This window comes from Spermophilus citellus (genome assembly GCF_964194105.1).
Source record: "Spermophilus citellus genome assembly, chromosome: 6".
In the NCBI taxonomy this organism is placed as follows: domain Eukaryota; kingdom Metazoa; phylum Chordata; class Mammalia; order Rodentia; family Sciuridae; genus Spermophilus; species Spermophilus citellus.
The window spans coordinates 82,902,796-82,923,638 of NC_138187.1; the positions used below are offsets into that span (position 1 = coordinate 82,902,796).

Here is a 20,843-nt window from a genome sequence, read left to right on the forward strand (position 1 = left end):
TCCCCCTGAGTTCAATCCCTGGTACCAAACCAAACCAAACCAAACAACAACAAAAAAAAATGGTAACACACAGTATTATGTTTATAATCCCTTCTTGGTATGAAACCTGCCTTAGGTAATGTTTTGAACAGTGCTATTAATATGGCAAGAAAATGTCTTGAAGTGTAGCCAACACTCCAAGGTTGAAATGACAACTTTGAAAATATTTCCAACGACCCACTTCATCCATTTTTATCCATAAGTACTGGTAGTTTCATTTGCCTCAGTTAAAAAAAAAAAAAACACAACGAAATTATTTCTAGACTCTGCACAAGATAAGTCTGTTCTTTAGCAGTTACCTGCACAGCTCAGTTTTTGACCACCTAAAGTGATGGTTGGCTTAGTTGAGCCAAAAGAACTACCAGAACTACCTTTGAATTCTACATGTCCTATTCGTAGATGGTTGTTCTTCAAGAGTTGAGCCATACAATAATGTTGGAAGCCTTAATGAATTATAACTGTTTTCCTTACTTAGCCTTGCCGTATTACAACATCTTAATAGCGAGGATTTTTGTTATAATCTGGTCAAGCAATCTCTAAATGCAAATGGCCTGGCAGAATTGTGGAGTACTATACTTGCCAACAGTGGTTTAATTCCTCTGCAACTTTCCTTATCTGTAAAAAAGGGCAAATGATAGTATATTAATAAAGGATTTCCAAGTACAATAAAAGTATGTAAGGCTACACTTGACTTTCGCAAATTATGCCTGTCGGATGTTTAACCTAATCTCCATCAAGATAAACCATATGTTCATATTAACAATTTTTACTTGTAAAGCACTTTACATGTTTTTATATACTATTCTTCAAGACTGGGGGAAAAATGAGACAAAATTGGTTTATTTTGATAGGTTCCTTTCTATAATATTTTTACTCAGTAATTTTTTTTTTACTTTTTAAGATAAATATAAAATTAATGTGCTCAGCTCTAGGGCTACCTCACTCTTTAATGCAAGTGTTTTTCAGAATAAGAAAAAAAATACATATCAGAGAGTTGCAATTACCTATTTTACTGGTCTATTTCTTCCCAACAGTGAACTTTCTGAGGAAAGCGTTTCTTTTCAGTATCCTGGATGCTTACACTTTCTCTTTTGACTCCGTGTATGAATGTTTAATTGTATCAGATTTCTGTTAACATGCTGTCTCAACACCAGAACAGATGTGACAATAGAGCTAAGAAAAGAAGATCTTTAGTGCACCAGTCCTGTGCATTCTCAGTACTTCCTGAGCTGGATACAAGTAAATTTTGACATTACCAAATATGTTTTTAAAATATGCAGCCTCAGTACCCCCAAGCGCGGGACTCGATATATCCAGATGTGAGCAAGATGTCAAACTATACCTATTAGGTTTTCAGAGGAGAGAGTCCAAAAGTCGAGAGAGAGGGCCAATTTAGTTTCTTTTTCACAGTAGCTCTGAACGTGGTTGGACTTGTTACTGGAAAGTGGCAGAAGGTGGACACTTCCTTCTGCGGCAGATTGTAAAAGGCAGCCCACGACAGCGTGGCAGGTCACCCTCAAGAGAAGCATAAGGGGGAACTGTGGTCTTCGGGTTAGGCCACAGAACCAGAACCCTGTGCTCTGAATCATATTTCTGCCAAAATACGCAGAGCGAGACTTTCGTGGCTGCCGAGTCCGGCGCACTGTGCTATTTCTTGCCAACAGCTGGGCCACCAAAGGTACATTTTGGAGTGACCGGCCGTCCCCCGAGCGACTCCGGGGAAGGGGTGGGGACAGAGCGTTCATCCCGCAGGAGGCCAGGTTTGGTGGCCCCAGGGCTGGCCGCCGCCTCCCCGGGACACCGGGCCTTCCCCGCGGGCTGCCCGGCCGCCGGCAGCCGGAAAAACGAGCCCCGGAGGAGCGGGAGGCGGAGGCCGGGCGGGGCCCAAGCGCTTCCTGTGCCAGGTTTCCGGCTCCGGGTCCCCGGAGGAGGGCCGCGGGGCCAGAGGCGGAGCTGCCGCCCGGCCGCGACTTTCAGACTCGGACCATGGCCTCCCGCTGGTGGCGGTGGTGGCGCGGCTGCTCCTGGAGGCCGGCGACGCGGAGCCCTGGCCCCGGCTCCCCCGGCCATGCGGGGCCGCCGGGGCTGCGCGCCGCTTCCGACGCCCTCGCGCAGGTGAGGACGGGAGGCGCGTGTCCCAATCGGGCGCAGAGGTCACGGCGCCAATGACAGCGGCGCTGCGGAATGAATGGGAGCGAGGAGCACGTGCGCCGAGGCCGGGGGCTCGGGATCGCCCAAGGGTGGGACACGGAGGTAGCGGGCGTCCCTGGTGGGACCGAGCTGCGCATTCTCCAGAGGTAGGGGTGTCCCGAGACCCGGGAGCTGTGTCAACCGGTTGGTTGGGGAGTGGGGATCAAGTGGTGAGGAGCCTGCCCCCCCCCCCCCCCCCCGGGAGACTCAGGAGTGATCAGATTGTCTCGTGGTGTGGACGAAGAGGAAATTCCTGGAGGACATTGCCCTTAATCCCTTTGCACCTTAGAACCCGCTCCAAGAGGACAGACCTTTTTAAAGCAAAAGGGATTCCTATCTCATTCTCCAAGATAGAGGATCAAATTGACCTTGGAGTAGTTGCATGGAAAGGGTCTTAGGGAGCAGGCAGGTTTGATGCTCTCTGGGCCTGGACTTAAGTGGTTCCATACGTAAGGGCTTCGCAGTAAGTGCTTTCAGGAAGCGCACATCTGCATGGAGCTAGAAGGACTTTAGAAGGAGAGAGAATTTGGAGTCTTTGAAATCTCATGGCAGCTTCTTGAAGTAAAGCCAGAGTCTCAGCAATAAGATGATTCCTTGAGGGTGTCTCCTGCTGCCTTGGGTCCAATTTCTTTTTTCTTATATTTAGTCAGTTTAGGAGTTATAAACCTGTTCTTATGGCTCTGTCAATCACTTTGTAGTGACTCATTCTCAGGGTGCCACTACTTAGGCCCATACTGTAAGCATATCTAGGCACTGACTTTCGTTTTTAGAGACTTCTCCAGTCACCCAGTAACTGTACAAGTTTCACCTTGCATCTGCAAAGTCCCCACTACTTTTTTTTTTTTTTTTTAAGAGAGAGAGAAGGGAGAAAGAGAGCGTTTTTTAGTATTTATTTTTCAGTTTTTGGTGGACACAACATCCATATTTTTTTATTTTTATGTGGTGCTGAAGATTGAACCCAGTGCCCGGCGCATGCCAAGTGAGCGCATTACCGCTTGAGCCACATCCCCAGTACCCCCACCACTTTTTATTTGAATTTAGGATTCAGTTTGTATTCAGATTTCGTACATTTCATTTATCCATGTACTCATCAAACACCATTTATTTACTAGCATGAAATATGTAGCATTCACAAATGTCTACTTTGTACCAAAGTGGATGCATATCACACATTATCTAAAAAACTGTTTGGAAAAGGAAGGCAACTGGGCTTGAAAACAACCTAGACAGTTAAAAAAGGAATACTATATATGGGGTGTAGAAAATGGGAGAAGACTCTTAGGGGAAGGTAAGTGCTGTCTTAGTTGGACTTCAGATTTTTCTAGCTCTGAAGACCATGAGCTTATTTGAAGATAGATGTATACACCATGTAATGCCACTAGATACTTCTTAATTTTTTTCTTTCTTTTTATTTTTTAAGACAAGATCTCACTAAGTTGCTGAGGCCAGCCCTGAATTTGATCTCCTTGCCTCAGCCTTCTGAATAGCTGGGATTGTAGGCATGTGCCACTATGCCTGGCTAATACTTCTTTCTTTGAAGTTTACCTTTTAAGTTTACCATTTGCTCCATGGCTTCCATATTTACCTCCTAGGCCACAAGGAGGGACAATGCTGATGATGCCAACCTAAGTATTTCTGGCTCATGTGAAAATAATATTTCTTACTATAAATTAACAGATTAGCATTCAGGTGTCTACTTCAGGCATGTGTACTTTGGTTATTTCAAGTCTTTCAGGGCCTAATGGACCTTGGGGACAGAGCAACAATAATTAAGCCACATTTGGCTTTTCAACACAGTGCTGTTAATTCTTGATGTTTTGTATATTCTCCTTACTCTCCACAAGTATTATTAACAAATCTTGCAATGGGATACAAGCCAGTGTGCATTTGATCATGCCAAATCACTTGTCAATGTGTCTTTGATTCTCATCAATCATTTTCTCTTATTTTAAAATGTGAATTCATGAGAGGAAAGGTTGACTTTCAGGGAGAGTAAGTGATTGAGAGGGAATGGAAAAGAATCGTCATTAGTACTAGCAGTGTGCTTCAGCAGTAGTTTTGCAGCTTCCTTTTAATACCTTATTGTTCTGAGAACTTTAAATCTCCCTTTGGAAAATATTGCTGTAAGGTACTCCTAAAGTAGAACACAGCTTGATGGAATAAATGCAGTATTAAACGTTTCTTGTGGAGCTAGGGATGTAGCTCAGTGGTAGAGGGCTTGCTTAGCATGCACGAGGCCCTGGGTTTCATCCCAGTATCATAAAACATTTAAAAATAAATATGTTGTGTACTAGATTCTGAGCTAAGTGCTATACATACACTGTACTCTCTAATCTCAGCATCTCTCCATGGGTAGTTTTTATTAGAAAAGTGTCACAAAGTAGCATGGCCAGGAAATTTGTGATCAAGCTCTGTCCCCCAAACACTATGCTATTAACAACTGTTAGGAATTAACTGTAATTTTAATCCTTAACCCTGAGTTAGTCTCAAATTGAATAGTTGGTCCTCCTCCTCTTCTTTTTTTCTTTTGGGTACTGAACATTGAACCCAGGGTTTTTTTTCCCCCCTCTAAAAAAATTCCCAGTTCTTTTTATGTTTTGAAACAGGTTCTCACTAAGTACCAGAGACTGACCTCAAACTTTTAATACTCTTGCCTCAGCCTCCTGAGTTGCTGGGATTACAAGTGTGTACCACCTAGCCCATCCTCCTCTTTAAGAAGTTCTATTTATAAGTATCATAATAAAGTAATTGAAGTTGTATGAATTAATTACCCAGGAAGACTGAACAAAATAAGTTGAGTAAAGGTCTTGCTAAGTTGTCCACATTGACCTCGAACTTAAAATCTTCCTACCTTAGCCTCCTACTGGAATTACTGGCATTTGCCTTCACACACAGCAAATGAGTAATTTTTAAAGTGCTAAAATCCCTGAATTCAAGACTAAAAACTCCATATCCTTAAGTCCCTCGTGCCTATCACAATATTTCTAGCCTATAACAGTAGTGCTCAGTAATTATTAGAAGTAATATTTGTTACTACCTCTTAATTATTTTAGATCTCTGATTAAGTTAATACTGAATGTGCTGCTTGAGGTGATTGTTAACTCCACCACCACAGAACTATATCTGCAACTCATTTTTTTTTAACATTATTTATCCAGAAGCATCATTTTCAAAATATATTATAACTTAAAATAGGCAATTTGTATAAATGTAAATACCTTCCTTAATATTGAAATCTTTTACCTTTTTGCCATCTCAGGTGATGCTTTTTGGGACCTTTAAGAATTTATAGGTTTTTAAAAATTTTCTGCTTATTTATATATATATATATATTTTTTTTTGTAAAAGTACTGCTTTTGTAATAAGGAAAGGAAACTTTTAAAATTGTCCTTTTTCTAAAGTTTCCATTTACCTATAAATGGATGATTAAAAGATATAGATTGGGGCTGGGGTTGTGGTTCAGTGGTAGAGCACCTGTCTAGCATGTGTTAGGCTCTGGGTTTGAATCTCAGCACTACATATAAATAAATAAAATAAAGGTCCATTGGCAAATAGAAATTTTTAAAAAAGATATAGATTATATTTATTATGAATTATTGGGGGACGGTTATTATCCAGTGCTATAAACAAGTTTTTCAGGATATGATTTTTACAAGTTTCTTGTCACTTTTATTTTCTAGATGCCGTGTTTTAATCTTCTGAAGAGTTTAACATCTGCCTTTCCAAGTGTATATACTATGTCACGGTAAGTTTATAATTTGTATTGAACTACTAAAAATACTATGTTGCCATTAAATTTCTGTACTTAATTATGGTTGACTAAGACAACAAATTTAATGATAGTTAAGTACTTTACATGATTTCTGCTTTTCAAAAAATAGAAATATAATAAAATTTGAACTCAACCTAGAACACAATGAATATAGCTTAGTTATTCTTTGATATTGTCAGTTCTCCTGGTCCTGTTTATAAAAATGACCTATTGCCAGACATGCATATAATACTTAGTTTGAAGTGAAGTTGTGTGCATTTTTCCTTTTCCCAGGTTTCATCACATGACACCAGCAGTGAGCTGTTGTAGTAAAACACAGAGTGGTGAGAAATACACTGATCCCTTTAAACTTGGTTGGAGGGACTTGAAAGGTCTGTATGAGGACATTAGAAAGGTAAGTTTTTTTGATTATGCTAAGAAGTATGTTTTAGTTTACTGGAACTTAGTAGTTTTACAATTTTGAAAACAGAGCAGGTCTTCATATATGTATGATGCCATTGCAAACTTTTTACTTGCATACATCAGGCTTCAAATATTACTTGAGCAAAAACCATATTGCAACCCAGTTCTGGGCAATATGGAGGATGCAGGGGCTGAGGATGTGGCTCAAGCGGTAACGCACTCGCCTGGCATGCGCGGGGCGCTGGGTTCGATCCTCAGCACCACATAAAAATAAAATAAAGATGTTGTGTCCACCAAAAACTAAAAAAAATATATAAAAAAATTCTCTCTCTCTCTCTCTCTCTCTCTCTCTCTCTCTCTCTCTCTCTCTCTTTCTCTCTCTCTCTCTCTTAAAAAAATATGGAGGATGTAATACATGTTATTGTTCAGAAAGGCATTATTGCAGAGTTCAGAGTTTAGAAACTAAAAAAAAAAATGGTACAGGGAGCATAAAGATGTGTAGTGAATTATCTAACCTTTCCTTTTCATATCTATCACCTCTCAGTGATTCCTATGACTATCTTTCCTAATTCTGAATATCATCATTAACTACCCTAAATATTGCTTTCTTCATTTAACTCTTTTTCCTATAAACTTTTCATGGATCCTGACCTCAGGTGAATTCTAAGATTCTGTCCAGTGCATGGATTTTAATTTATGGTAGGCCTGTCCTTCTGGGCCTCTCATAGTGTCCCATGCCAGAGTAAACCATGGCCCAAACCATTGCCTGGCCTCTGTGTCCATAGGCTGCTGGCACTGAAGTGGGTCAGACAATAGGAAAATAAAATAAATTAAATGCTGCTCAGAAATCTTCACATGCCCCTTGTCAGCTTCCTGGCCCAAAGTTCTCCACTTTTCCTTCAAACTTCCAACCATAGATTCTCACAGTCTTCTAGCAGCTATCCCTTTTTTTCCCCTTGCAGTGCTGGAATTAAAAAAAAAAAAAAAAAAATGTATCCATGACTGAGTCTAACTTAACATTTTTTAAACTCTCCTTTTCCCTCACAAACTGTTTTGTCTCCTTGTGTCCCTGGTCACTGATAATACCACCTAGGAACGTAGGAAAGATTCTCAAGTTGTTCCTTTTCTTCCCCCACTTGCCCTTTTAGTTTGTCTCTTACCTTCAGTCCCCACTGCCTTAGGTCAGGTCACCCCTATATCTCATGTCCTTTTTGCTGTGTCTTCCCTATCTCAGCCTGAGCCAGAGGCTCCCCATGTTTTTCCCAGGGTGATCTTGCTTACCTTGATGACGGCACTCATCACATTGTAAGGTGTTGATGACTATTACTGGTTTACTTCTCTCCATCTAGAACCTGGGCTCCTTGTTGGCAAAGCTGTCTTGCTTATCTTTGTGACCTCTGCCTTTATTACAGTGTTTGGCACTGAATCAGTAATCTAATGAATTAGTGACAGGCCTACAGTATTGCATTCTCCTGGGTCCACTGTTTCCAGGAGATAAGCTCTGATTCAGTCTAGTGCACCCTTGAGCAGGACAGATACACACCCATGGAAGACCTGTAAGGCCTTCTCTCCTCTTTACAAATCAAAACCCTACTAGTCCTAATCCAAGTCAAAGCTTATCTCCTCCATGAAATATTTGAGTTTTCTAACCCTCATTAATCTCTTTCTCTCTGAACTTTTAATGTATTTCATGCACAGCATTGCTGAGGTTACTTCTGTGTTGTCCATTACATGGTTCATATTTTTTAAATGTCTCCCTAACACAATGTTAAGCTGCTTGTAGTTAGGCAAACTATGCCTAATACTTCCTTTATGAACCTTTGATATATCTTCTGCTAAATATAGGCCCAACCAGACTTACTGACCTCTGCTTCTTCTTGCCCATCATCTTGTCTGTCTTCCTTTTCTCGATATGCAGCATCCGCATGCCCCTTACCTGCTTCATAGGCTCCCACACCCCCCTGACATTCTCTTCTTTCCTCCATCTTCCAAGCTACCTACCAGCCCCTGTTTCTTTCTCTGTCCACCTGTTACTAGCCCAAAGTTCCTGGGCCACTCAGTGCTCCCTCTAATCTGCTGCCACATCCTGGTATCTGATATTATCCCTGAGGCAGTTAGCAGTGCAGGAGACCACTTGGGGCTGAGCCAGGCATCATTTGTGTTCCGGCCCACAGGGCATCCAGGTTTGTGTCCATACAGTGTCAAAGCCTTGTCCAGCTGAGTGTTCACTTTCTTAATTGAAGGAGACATACTGAAATTGAACCAAAGTTTTGTAAAAATAGATCCTGTTGACTTGTTGTACAATTAAAATGTCTTATTGATGCAAAGAATCTTTATTTATTTCAGGAACTGCTCATATCTACAACAGAACTTAAGGAAATGTCTGAGTACTACTTTGATGGAAAAGGAAAAGCCTTTCGACCAATTATTGTGGTGCTAATGGCCCGAGCGTGTAATAGTCATTATAATAACTCCCGGTGAGTTCCATACTTTCACACCCTATCATTGTGTTATATTTGGGATTTTTCATTCCCCAGGTTACCATTTTGTTCCCATTTTAAAAGTAACATATATCTAGCTAGATGTGGTAGTGCACACATATAATCCCAGTGACTTGGGAGGCTAAAGTGGGAAGATTGCAAGTGCAAGGTCAGCCTTAGCAATTTAGCAAGGCCCTAAACAGCTTAGCAAGACTCTGTCTTGAGATAAAAAGGGGCCAGGGATATAGTTTCGTGGTAAAGCACCCCTGTGTTCAATCCCCAGTACCACAAACAAAAGCATATATCTAAGAATTTGTTCAGTTATGTATAGATTCTGACTTTGAATCACTGATGTCACTCTGGACATCTTCCTTTTGCAGACTTCTTCATGTCCTTTGAAGAATAACTTAAGTTACAAATAAAAATCCAAAACCATATTTGTTTTTCTCACTGGGAAGTAAAGAATACCAGGATGTGTATTTAATCATTATACATGTGGATGGTTAGTCCAAAGGTTGATTGTTCTGAAGTTGAGCAGGCCATTATTATGGGCAGTGGATGCACACACCCAGGGTTGCTGCTTCCTGTAACTTTTTGAATCGTGCAGAAGAGAAATCTTCAAAGAAGATGTATTGATTTATTTTCAAATAGCTGCACCATTTTAACATTACAGGAAATCTTAAAAGGAAAAATCATTTCCCCATTGCTTTGTGCAGCCCTGTTGCTCATTCTGCTTCCCTTTCTTCTTGCATTCAGTTATTCAATATATATAATTTTGTGTTCTGCTCTGCTTTCTTGCCATTGTTTTTAAACTCTTTACCTTATTGCTGAAGTATCTTCATGTAACCGATCAATGGCAATTCCAGTAGACCATAATGTACTGATAAGCATCCCTAAAGTTGAACAGTTACTTCTAAGGAATTCCTAAGAGTTGTCAGCACTAACCTTAATGCTGATGCTGTAAGTATGAGCACCAGATGTTTCTTAGCAAATGCAGGTGCCACCTCTGCCTGCAGTCTTGTGTCCTACAGCGATGCCTCTTTATGTCCAGTACAATCACAGTGCTCAGAATCACCTTAAGATTTTAAAAGAGATTTTAAGATTTTCAAAGAGCTCACAATGTATTTTGAGCATGCAGTAAAACCTTTTAGCTGTTATCTAGACCACTTTGACTTTACCTAGAAGGCAGAACAGCAGAAATGATCCCCTTGAACCAAACTTAAAACACATCTCATGTGGTTTTAGAGCAAAGTTTCTCAGCCCCATGACATCCTGGGGCCAATCATTCTTTGTTGGTGGGAAGAGATTTAGACTGTCTGGTGCATTATAGGATGTTTAACACTATCCCTAGTCTGTACCTACTGAAGGCCCCCCAGTTGATAGTAACCAAAAATGTCTTTAGCATTGCCAAATGTCCCATGGAGTGCAAAAATCCCCCCTGGTTGAGAACCACTAGTCTAGGGAAAGTATATTTATATTTTAAATTCTCAGACTAATATATAATACATAGGCAATGTCTAGCATGGGGACAAGTCACAATCCCAGCCTGCATTTGGGTGATCTAGTACTCTGCCAGTATTACGCTCCAAGTTGCAACTTCTTGAGAATACTTGTTTCCCAGAGACATTTCTGAATTGGGCCCTTAATGAGCTAAATATGTGGCTATTGTTTCTATGCCACTTGAAGAAAAAACGGGCAGCAACATCTGAAGAGCTGGGCCATTTGTGATTTTACTTGCTCATAAATGTCCAGAACAGCATAGAAAAACAACATTTTAAGATTCAGGAGTGGGGGCTGGTGTTGTGGCTCAGCAGTAGAGTGCTCGCCTGGAGTGTGCAAGGCCCTGGGTTCGATTCTCAGCACCACATAAAAATAAATAAATAAAAATAAAGGCATTATGTACAACTAAAAGAAATTAAAAAAAAAAAAAAGATTCAGGAGCAGGACCATACATTGCCTCCATTTTAGCCAGTGTCACCAGAGTATCCTTTCATCCCAGTGACACTCTGTGTATTCTTGTGCCTCACATGCTTGCTTCTTGGTGATGGCACAATGGAAAGAGACCCTCTTTATCATTTGACAGTCAAAGTTTAACAGCTGTTTATGAACCTTATCAGACATCTAAAGTGTGTATTAAATCACTTAGTAATATGGTGAGGATTTTAGAAGACAGAACGGGAATCTTAAGAAGTAGTGAAGGAAGGGAAAACCACCTATTGATTTTTCTGCCTTTATTAAGCTTTTCAGCTATCTATTAAATGTTCTCTGCTGGATGACTTTAACTGGGAAAATTTTAAACCTGAGGTCTATAGGAGTTGTGGGGGTCGGTGAACCCTTGAAATTGTATACGGTTTATTTATTTATTTATCTATTTATTTTGGTTCTGAGGATTGGACCAAGGGCGCTTAACCATTGAACCATACCCTCAGCCCTTTTATATATTTTATTTAGAGACAGGATCTCGCTGAGTTGCTTAGGGCCTTACTAAGTTACTGAGGCTGGCTTTGAACTCACTGTCCTCTTGCCTCAGCCTCCCAAGCTGATTACAGGCGTGTGCCACCATGCCCAGCTAAAATTTTTTGTGTATTTGCATTTATCTGGGGAAGGGTATCCATGGCTTACTGTATACTCTTGAAGGATAATATGGCCCTGAAAAGATTAAGATCCAGTTTTTTTCTCCCTATATCCTGATAATCACCATACATAGGAAGGTAAAGTGGGAATAGACTCAGGTTTCAAATGTCCAATAAATAGAGATGTGGTAGATTCTAATATGTTCCTCCTCTATTGCCCTTCACTGAAATACTCTTTGACCCAGTTGTTATACCAGGTGCTGTTAATGCCTATTTGCCTTCATTTCTCAGCCTTGTCAAGAAGTGCTATTGTCCTTTCTGGAGGCAGCTCATGTCTAGGGATTGATAGATAAAGGACCATTCCAGTTGCAGAGCTCCATCTGGGCTAAGTCTGTTGGGTCTGCCTTGCCTTCCTGTTCTGCCCTCCTTCCCCTGGGTGTTGATCCCAAAGGCTCTTCTAGTAAACATCCAGTTCATTAACTTGTTTGCTTTTTTGGCGGTACTAGGGACCAAATCCAGGACATCACACATGCTAGGCAATTGCTCTACCTCTGAGCTATATCCCCAGCCTACAACCTGTAAATTAGGCTCCATCTCAGAATGTGTCCCAGATAATTTAACTTGTAATAGAATTCAACACAACCTAAACCAACACTTAGGTCAGCACTTAGGTTTTCAAAGAATTTTGAGCTTTATCAGGGATTTGGGCAACATACTGAGACCCCTACCTCAAAAAAAAAAAAAAAGATGGGGGAGGGGCTTTATATTAAATACATTTTTCTAAAATTGCTCTGCTGTATTTATAGCACAATATGGTGTCTACATCTTTCTCCCAAACCTCTCCTGGTAGCCTTTTCACACATCCATTCCTGTGTGAAACTTCCAGCACTGGAAAGTAAAGGCCACTGCTAATGATGAGGAATACCTGGGGAAAAGTATGGGTTTGACCAAAGATAACAGCCCACAAGTGTGAGCTCACAGGCATCCCTCCTACATCCTGTGCCACCCCTTAGATTATGGGCACTGTTGATGTTGGTGCCAATAACATCCCCCCCACACACACACACTTTAGGTTTGCTTGTAATTTAAGACTTCACATTATATAATAGTATGAATGGGGAGTGGTTTTAGTCATACCTGTCTGGTCACTGTGGTACATTCCTGTAGTCCCTGCCACTCCAGAGGCTGAAGCAAGAGGACTGTTTGAGCCCAGCAGTTCTAGGTTAGCATCGTAGTAAGATGCTGGGCAACACAGTGAGATTGTGTATCTCACAAATAATTAAATAAAAGTAAAGTCACATGTAAGCTGGATAAAGGGTGTGAGGAGGGTCATTATAGTCATCCATTTTTTGTATGTTTGAAATTCTTCATTTAGAAAATTATTTTAATCTAATGAAGGGGAAAAGCATTCCGAGGGGCTTGCTCAATCATAGCACACAGGACAAAGCCAGCTTTCAAAACTAAGGGCTTCTTTTTCTCATGATACCTTGCCTGTCACCTCTCCAGGGAGCTGGGAAAGTGTGGCAGTTATTTCACAGTAGGAAGTAGGAATGGTGCCCAGCTTTTCAAAGGCATGACTCGGTTTGGCACTTCAAAGATTTCATCTTAAAGATAGTGTGAGCTTTTTCTGTAATCTGTAAATTTCAGTCATCTGTCCCCATAGGATGCTGCATTAAGGATAAGCAGTGGCAGTATTTTGCAGTTACAAGCTGGCACACATTAAAGCCTAATTGTGTAGGAAAAAAATACATCAGACTCATAAAGCATCTAAAATCTGGTGTAGAGGCTATGTCGCAGTGCCAAATAGCCTTCTAAGCAAGAATTCTGATTTCATTAGTCAGTAATTAAGCCGTGCAAAATGACATTTTTGTATGCATAGCCAGTCTATAAAATTTCAGAATATTAATAAGTCTTTGTTTTAATATCTTCAAATGACAAAACAAAACAAGCTAGCCTCTGAATGAGCCCTTCCATTTCATTGTAACCTCCCAGCGGGAGCCCTGTCGGCTGATAGAACTTGTGATAATGGAAGTGGTGCCCAACTTAGGAATGCTGAGAAAAGCTAGAGGCCTTGACAGTTTCTTTAAGGTAAGTTCCATCCTTAGTTGATAAGAAAAGTATATTTTATTAGACTGAAACCTAGTTGAGAAAATATTCTTTTAAAATAGCCTTATATTTAAAACCAACTATAAGAGTCTATCTTTCCCTGTGCTTTCAAGTCAAAGAAGACAAGGCCTAGTGACTTTACCTGAAAAACAGCATAGGTTCCTAATATGAAGTCTGAGTGTCTCACTGAGGAATTTAGTGCAAGCTCCTGAAAGCCATCTGAACCTCTGTTTTCTCATTTACCAAAGTAGTTTATTGTTGCGGTGCTGGAGGATCATACCTAGGGTCTCGAACAGGCATTACTGAGCCACACCCCTAGCCCAGTGAAGTAGCTTTATATGATGATTTGTCTCCATCCTCTGTTGCTTTTTTTATTCTTAGTTGTTGATGGACACAATACCTCTAATTTATTTATTTTTTATGTGGTGCTGAGATTTGAACCCAGTGCTCACATGTGCTAGGTAAGCGCTCTACCACTGAGCTACAGCCCTATCCCTTCGTTGCTTTTTTTGTTTTATTTTTTCCATCTTGGAAGAGTCTGTCATGATCTGGAAGTATTAAGAACTGTTGTGTTGTGGCTTGTGAAATATTAATAAATGATGAGCATCATGTAAAATTGATTTTCAAGCTGAAAGCATTTGGAAGATTGTGAGGCTTGTTCTAAGGCCTCGGGTAAGAGAACCCAGCAAGGAGTCATCTTAGAATTCTATTTAAAGAAAGCAGAAGATAGTCACATGTTTTCTTAATGTCTATTGTTGATTCCTGCCTTTTTTCTGTAGTTACACTGCATTTTTAATTATATTCTGCAAGATATAAAGAATGAGCACTCTCTTATACAGATATTCAGATTAAATTTTTAAATAAAAGGGTCATTTCAGTAGGACACTCCATTTCCTTCCCTCATTAGATATAACCTAGCTGCGCATGGTCGAGAATGCCTATAATCCCACTAACTTAAGGAGACTTTGTCTCAAAATAAAAAATCAAAATAGGGCTGTAGCTCAATGGTAAACGCTGTAGGTTCAATCCCCAGCACCTCCCCACCCACAAGGTCGAGTAAACAGAATGAGTGAAACATGTGGTTAGTGTGTGTTTAAGTCAGGCATATGTATGAGACTGAAAATGAGTTAGCTATTTCTTTAGTTTGATTTTTTTTTTTTTAATGCCCATAGATGGAGATAGTGAGCCAGGCACAGTAGCACATGCCTATAGTCCCAGCTGCTCTAGAGGCTGAGGCGAGGCTGAGGCAGGAGAAGCACTACAGCCTAGGCCTGGGCTCCTAGCAAGACAAAAGTGCTAAAAATTCATATTTAATGAATTAGAAGACAATCTAAAACATTCTATCTTGGTTATTGATGTTGTCATACTGACCATTTAATTTAAGACTATTAAGAGCTTTAAACATAGTGACAGTTGATTCTTTAAGACACTTTAAAAATATTTCTTATGTTTTTTCACCTTGCAACCCTGAATTTTAATTGTAACCTAAGTATAACTTGGACAACTGACCAAGTGCACTACTAAAGGACTTAAAGATGATTGTTCACCCCAGTGGCCAGACTTTTGAGATGTTTATCCTTTTTTTATTAACTATGCAAATTCTACTCCTTAATGTAGAGTCCATAAATTAGAGTCTTGGCAGGATCTTTTGTGCATTTTTAAAATGTTCTCCAAGTGATGGAAATGGCTCTGTAGGGAAGCCATCATTTTTATACAGTTTCTCTTAGAGAAATAAAATTCTTTGTCCTAGATCCGATGTCCAGTTTTCACAAGATGATTGCTGAGAAGGTTCTAGGCGGCGCCTCTGTTAAAAAAAGCATTGCTTTCTGTTAACTAGAGATATGCAAGCCAGCCAGCGCTCCGTAGCCTTAATTGCAGAAATGATCCACACTGCTAGTCTGGTTCACGATGACGTTATTGATGATGCAAGTTCTCGAAGAGGAAAACACACAGTTAATAAGATCTGGGGTGAAAAGAAGGTATGGCTTTTAAAATTCCTTCTTATCAAATCACGTGCTCTTTGGATTACATTTGTTTTTCAGATATGTCTCTAATTCGAAAGTAAAACATGCTTGTTTAAATATGGTCTTATGAATTTCAAAAAAAGTATTCATGTCACTTTTGTATATAGATACTTCATAAACAAGAGAAAATGCCATAGAAAATAAACTTAGTATTTCTGGTTCCTCACCATTTCATATAGCATTTCTTTTGGTTGTAAGGAAAGGGATATTCATGGGTTTCCAAAAAGTGAATTTCATAAGGAATCATACATTTTTTTTTAATATTTATTTTTCAGTTGTAGTTGGACACAATACCTTAATTTTATTTATTTTTATGTAGTGCTGAGGATCGAACCCGGGGCCTCGCATCTGCTAGGCACACGCTCTACCGCTGAGCCACAAGCCCAGCCCAGGAATCATACATTTTACTTTTGGATTCAAATTACTCAGACTCTGTCCAATTCTTTAAACATTTATTGATTGACTACTGTATACAAGAGTGTTAAGGCAAATAAATAAAACTAAAAAAGAAAAAAAATCTTAGATACTATTCTACCATAAAAATCTTAATCTTTTTAAATACAGTCAATACAATAGGGTTTGGTTCATATGAGTATGTATTTTTAAAATATAATTCCATATTAGTTTATTAGCATTCTTTGAGGGCAGTGTGCACATTAGGGACTTCAGTTTGAGGACATATAAATTATAGGTTGAACAATGGGAATAAAGTTTAAAAAAGGAACAAATAAGGATGCACAGGTCTTTTAAATTAAAAGGTTTTTATCCTGTTGACTGAAGTCTAAACATGAGAATGCTGGCAAAAAGAAGATAGAGTTTTGTTTTGGAGAGGACACGGATAACTTCATGACTCATTCCTGCCGTCAGCTGTGTCTGTTTTCAGGCAGAGCCAGTCCTGAGCCTTATTTGTTTGGAGCTGTTGGGCAGGGAAGGACCATCAAGGGAACAAATTATGGTCTTCTCCTTGTGTGTCTGCCACTGCTGATGGGGGCTTCTGAGTGCAGGTAAAAGGAGGTGTTTGCTGCCATCCTCTGCCTCTCTCTGCTACTAGAGTGGCCTGCTCAGCACGAGTCTGCCTGCTAGTCACCTTTTTCCTGCTTCTGAACCACATGACTGTATTATTGCTACAAGAATCCATTCACCTGAGCTGTTGTTACCCCTGGTTCCCTTTAATTCTTCAAACCTAGCTATCTAGATCCTTGTGGTTCTAGTTTCATATGCTATAACTTTTGGGCCTCTAGGATCCTTAGGGCCAGAAAGGAAAGAGGTAACGACCCAGGAATCTCAGGCGTCAAGTTGCTAATGCTGTGGCGGGTAAATGGGTGGGTATGAGCGTGTACATGTATGTCATGATGTGTCAAATTACTTTATAAGTGTATACTTACATGGTGCTAGCTTATGTGATATGTGTATTATATAAAAATGGTGATTAATTAGTAAACATACACTGAATGTTACATGTCTCTCTTTTAGATACGAGAGAACAGACAATAAATACCTAAAATGGTTATGTTAAATTCTATGGATTAAAATTTCTGTGAGCTCTAGCATTTATGACTAATTCCAATAGGACTTAATAACACTTAAGCCATATCTTTAAATATGTAAATTAATGTGAGTACATGATTACAGCATGTTATTCAACTACATATAATTTGTGATTATTTGCTAATACTTTGTGGACATCTCATGATCTAAAGTTTGAGAAAGTATTGATTACCTAATAATCAATGAAAACAATATTTAATTGGGCTGGGAGTATAGCTACGTGGCAGAGAACTTGACTAGGAGGTGCCAGGACCTGTGGTTGATGCCCAACACTAAAAGAATTTGGGGTGTGACCTATGAATGAAGGGCAGTGTAAAATACTGCAAAGAGTATTGAACTTGGAGCAAAATATCCTTAGTTTAATTCTCATTGGGAAAAAAAACATGCTGGGATGCTAAGTAGTAGCAGAAATGTTATTTGTCTGGGTCCTCCGGGAATGAAATGAACAGGACAACGCTGCTTGGGGTGCAGAGTTCAATGGTTGTGCTTACTTAGTCAGAGGCATCTGATCAGACTGCCATAGCAGAGAAGACTTCTTGGAGGTGGTATTTGAGCTAATTTTGCAAATTGAGTTTGCAAAGTGAAAAAGGGGAACATGTGTGTGTGTGTGGGGGGGGGGGGCTGGCTGAGGATCAAACCTAGGGACTGGAGTATGCTAGCCAAGTGCTATATCACTGAGTAACACCCCAGCCCCCAAAGAACTTTTTGAGCAAAAGGAACATTAAGTGAAAAGGCAGAGTGACGTGGTTTGAGGGAAGAGCAAATGATCCAGTATAGCTAAAATGAAGGCAGCTGCATTTTGGTGGCCTCTGGGGAATTAAGTAAGAAGGTAAATTCCATTCCCTTTCCATGACTAAGGTAATATGTGAGAGTCAGCTCAGGTCAGACAGTGGCCCAAATGTGTAACTGATTATTATGTAATCCTGCTGAGAAAGGAGGAAACTTACTCTTTCCTATTCTGCATTCATCCTCTGACAAGACAGCTTCATCATTGACTCCATTTCTCTCATCTTTTTATTTGAGTTTTTCGTCTTCTTTTTCTAGGCTGTTCTTGCTGGAGATTTAATTCTTTCTGCAGCATCTATAGCTCTGGCACGGATCGGAAATACAACTGTTATATCTATTTTAACCCAAGTTATTGAAGATTTGGTGCGTGGTATGTTGATTTTAACTCTTTTTTTTTTTTTTTAATTTATTCAATCCTGGTATTTAGCAGGCAGTAAAACCATATCTCAAGAGACCTTTTTCTTTCTTTTCAGGTGAATTTCTCCAACTAGGGTCAAAAGAAAATGAGAATGAAAGATTTGCCCACTATCTTGAAAAGACCTTCAAGAAGACCGCAAGTCTGATAGCCAACAGTTGTAAAGCAGTATGTACGTTCTGTCTCTTTTCAAGTTAAAAAAGTCTCATAGCTCTTTCTTGGAGCTAATTGTAGAAAATATATCACTGGAAAACTGTGGCAAAGTGCTTGCCTAGCATGCACAATGCCCTGGGTTACACACACACACACACACACACACACAACTTCTACTATGGGCTATGGTTTTTAATTTTTGCTATTTTTTTAAAAATATTTTTTAGTTGTCAATGCACCTTTATTTTGTTTGCTTATATTTGGTGCTGAGAGTCGAACCCAGTGCTTCACACATGCTAGGCAAGTGCTCTACACTGAGCCACAACCCCAACCCCGTTGCTATCTTCTTTTGATATGCAGCCATTAACTATTCTTTTTATCTTGCCTCCTAAGAATTGAATCAAAATAAGCTTTATATTATATCCCCAATTTATTGTTCAAACTGTAACATTCTGAACAATTTATGGCAATTTTTTTCACATTTGTTGTCACATTATTTCTGACATTTTTACCTTTAGAAAGTTATGAAGTGTGTTCTACATATTTTTTAATAGATAGTAGATCTTTCCAATATTATTATATGAAATATAAATAAGCCTTATTTCTTCAGACTATGAATTGATGACTTTTTTGTTTTGTTTTGTTGTGTTTGGTACCAGGGATTGAATTTGGGGGCACTCAACCACTGAGCCACATCCCCAGCCCTATTTTGTATTGTATCTAGAGACAGGGTCTCACTGAGTTGCTTAGCCCCCTTGCTTTTGCAGAGGCTAGCTTTGAACTCGTGATCCTCCTGCCTCAACCTCCCGAGCTGCAGGGATTACAGGCGTATGCCATCACACCTGGCTACACTGATGATATCTTAACATTAGTTAACATCTTTAATCCATAGCCTAAAAGGTGTAGTATTCATTGTTAAGCACACAAATGAAAACCAATGTCTCCATACAATTTCATCTGAGCGTCTCTCAGCCTAAGGGATACAGAGATAAGTAATCATCCCATGTGATTACAGCAACAAGAAAAGAAGACCTCTGAGGGTCAAATGGAAATTGCTTTCGTGACATGCTTTTAACATGACTACAATTAAAGAGAGCTTTTTCTCAGAGTTCTCCAGTGAATAAGTCCCTTGCTAATACCACCTCTGTTTGATAAGTGTCAAGAAATGTGTAATTGTGAGCCAGGAAAGAATGAGGACACCACTCTCTTCCTAAAAAAGATCTAATTGAAACCCTAAGGAATGTGAATTATGTAGAACATGCTGGCCACAATCTCAGCCATTTTTGTCTTTTTATTGAAAGGGCTATTATGTTCTTATTTCTAAGAAATTACAAGTGTGGAGTTTTTTATTTTTTAAGAGATGAAAATATGATAGATACCGAATGTTAAATAAAAGAATGGCCTATTTAAAATGGGTGCTTTAAAGCTGTTACATTAATCCTTCATTGATTATTCCACCCCAGATGACCAAAATCTGCATCAGGACCCATCATAAGACACTCTAGTATGTTAAGTGAGAAGTTCATTGATAATTCCTAAGTTTGAGACTGCAGTTTAGAGGCATGAGTGGGGGGGGGGGGGGGGCTATTGGAATTAGAATTGCACAAAGTGGACAACCTCAGGCACAAAGGAGCAGTACTGCCTGGGGCCAGAACTGGGACTGATTCACTCAGTGCCAGAATCCGAGGAGATGGATCTAAGTTATCAAGGAAAGATTTAATTATGGTCACTATCCTCTGCTTAAGAAGCCAAAGATAATGCACAGGTATTCTTTTATAAATAGTACCAAATTCTTCAAAGATTTTTAGCAAGTAAATAATGAACGTATGAACATGACTCAACCTTTTATTAAAAACAAAATACTCTAAGCCCTCCACTAGGAGTCATGCTGGCATCGCCCCAGAACCATCTATTTTTCCATGTAATTTTTTCCTAAACCCCAGAGCTGTTAGAATAATAAAACAAAATCATAGTGTGTTCTCTGAATAAAAGCTTCTATATTTAAGTGCCCATGGGTGGAAATATTCCATTGGTGTTATGTATTGAAAATTGCTATTTTTATGTACTCTTGGTATTTAAAATGCAAAGACGTGAGCTCTGAAGAAATGCATAGGAAGCAAATTAAACAGGCCAAAAGAGGGAATAGGAATGTAAAGATTGGTATTATTATAGAAGAACTAGCGGGTTTCCAAAATGTTTTAGGAATTGGAAAGAAATTTACCAGCTTCTAATTCATTCTACCAAGGACACCATTTTTTCCCCTACCATCTTACCCCAAGCCACCTTATCCTTTTTAACCAACCACTTTATTATAAGCAGGAATAATATGGAAATCTAAGAGAGGACTATCTAGGG

The 20,843-nt window shown here is 39.5% G+C and overlaps 2 protein-coding genes across 5 annotated transcripts in view; one reads left to right on the plus strand and one right to left on the minus strand.

Moving 5' to 3' along the window:
- Positions 1–1,796, minus strand: part of LOC308651485 (protein adenylyltransferase SelO-like) — a 40,263-nt gene extending 38,467 nt beyond the window's left edge. Inside the window, exon 1 of the mRNA XM_081298581.1 lies at positions 1,382–1,796. Within this exon, the coding sequence (XP_081154707.1) occupies positions 1,382–1,784 (403 nt within the window). The 5' untranslated portion in view covers positions 1,785–1,796. The remainder of the gene's footprint in view (positions 1–1,381) is intronic.
- A 185-nt stretch (positions 1,797–1,981) lies between these two features.
- PDSS1 (decaprenyl diphosphate synthase subunit 1) overlaps positions 1,982–20,843 on the plus strand; it is a 34,361-nt gene continuing 15,499 nt past the window's right edge. For 2 of the 4 annotated variants that reach the window (XM_081298592.1, XM_081298590.1), the window contains exons 1-7: positions 2,182–2,336; positions 5,910–5,974; positions 6,275–6,395; positions 8,750–8,880; positions 15,400–15,541; positions 18,179–18,290; positions 18,394–18,503. In XM_081298592.1, the coding sequence (XP_081154718.1) occupies positions 2,205–2,336; positions 5,910–5,974; positions 6,275–6,395; positions 8,750–8,880; positions 15,400–15,541; positions 18,179–18,290; positions 18,394–18,503 (813 nt within the window). In that variant the 5' untranslated portion in view covers positions 2,182–2,204. Of the gene's footprint in view, positions 2,155–2,181; positions 2,337–5,909; positions 5,975–6,274; positions 6,396–8,749; positions 8,881–15,312; positions 15,542–18,178; positions 18,291–18,393; positions 18,504–20,843 lie in introns of those variants that run through there. The other 2 variants (XM_081298591.1, XM_081298593.1) reach the window with 2 other exon arrangements.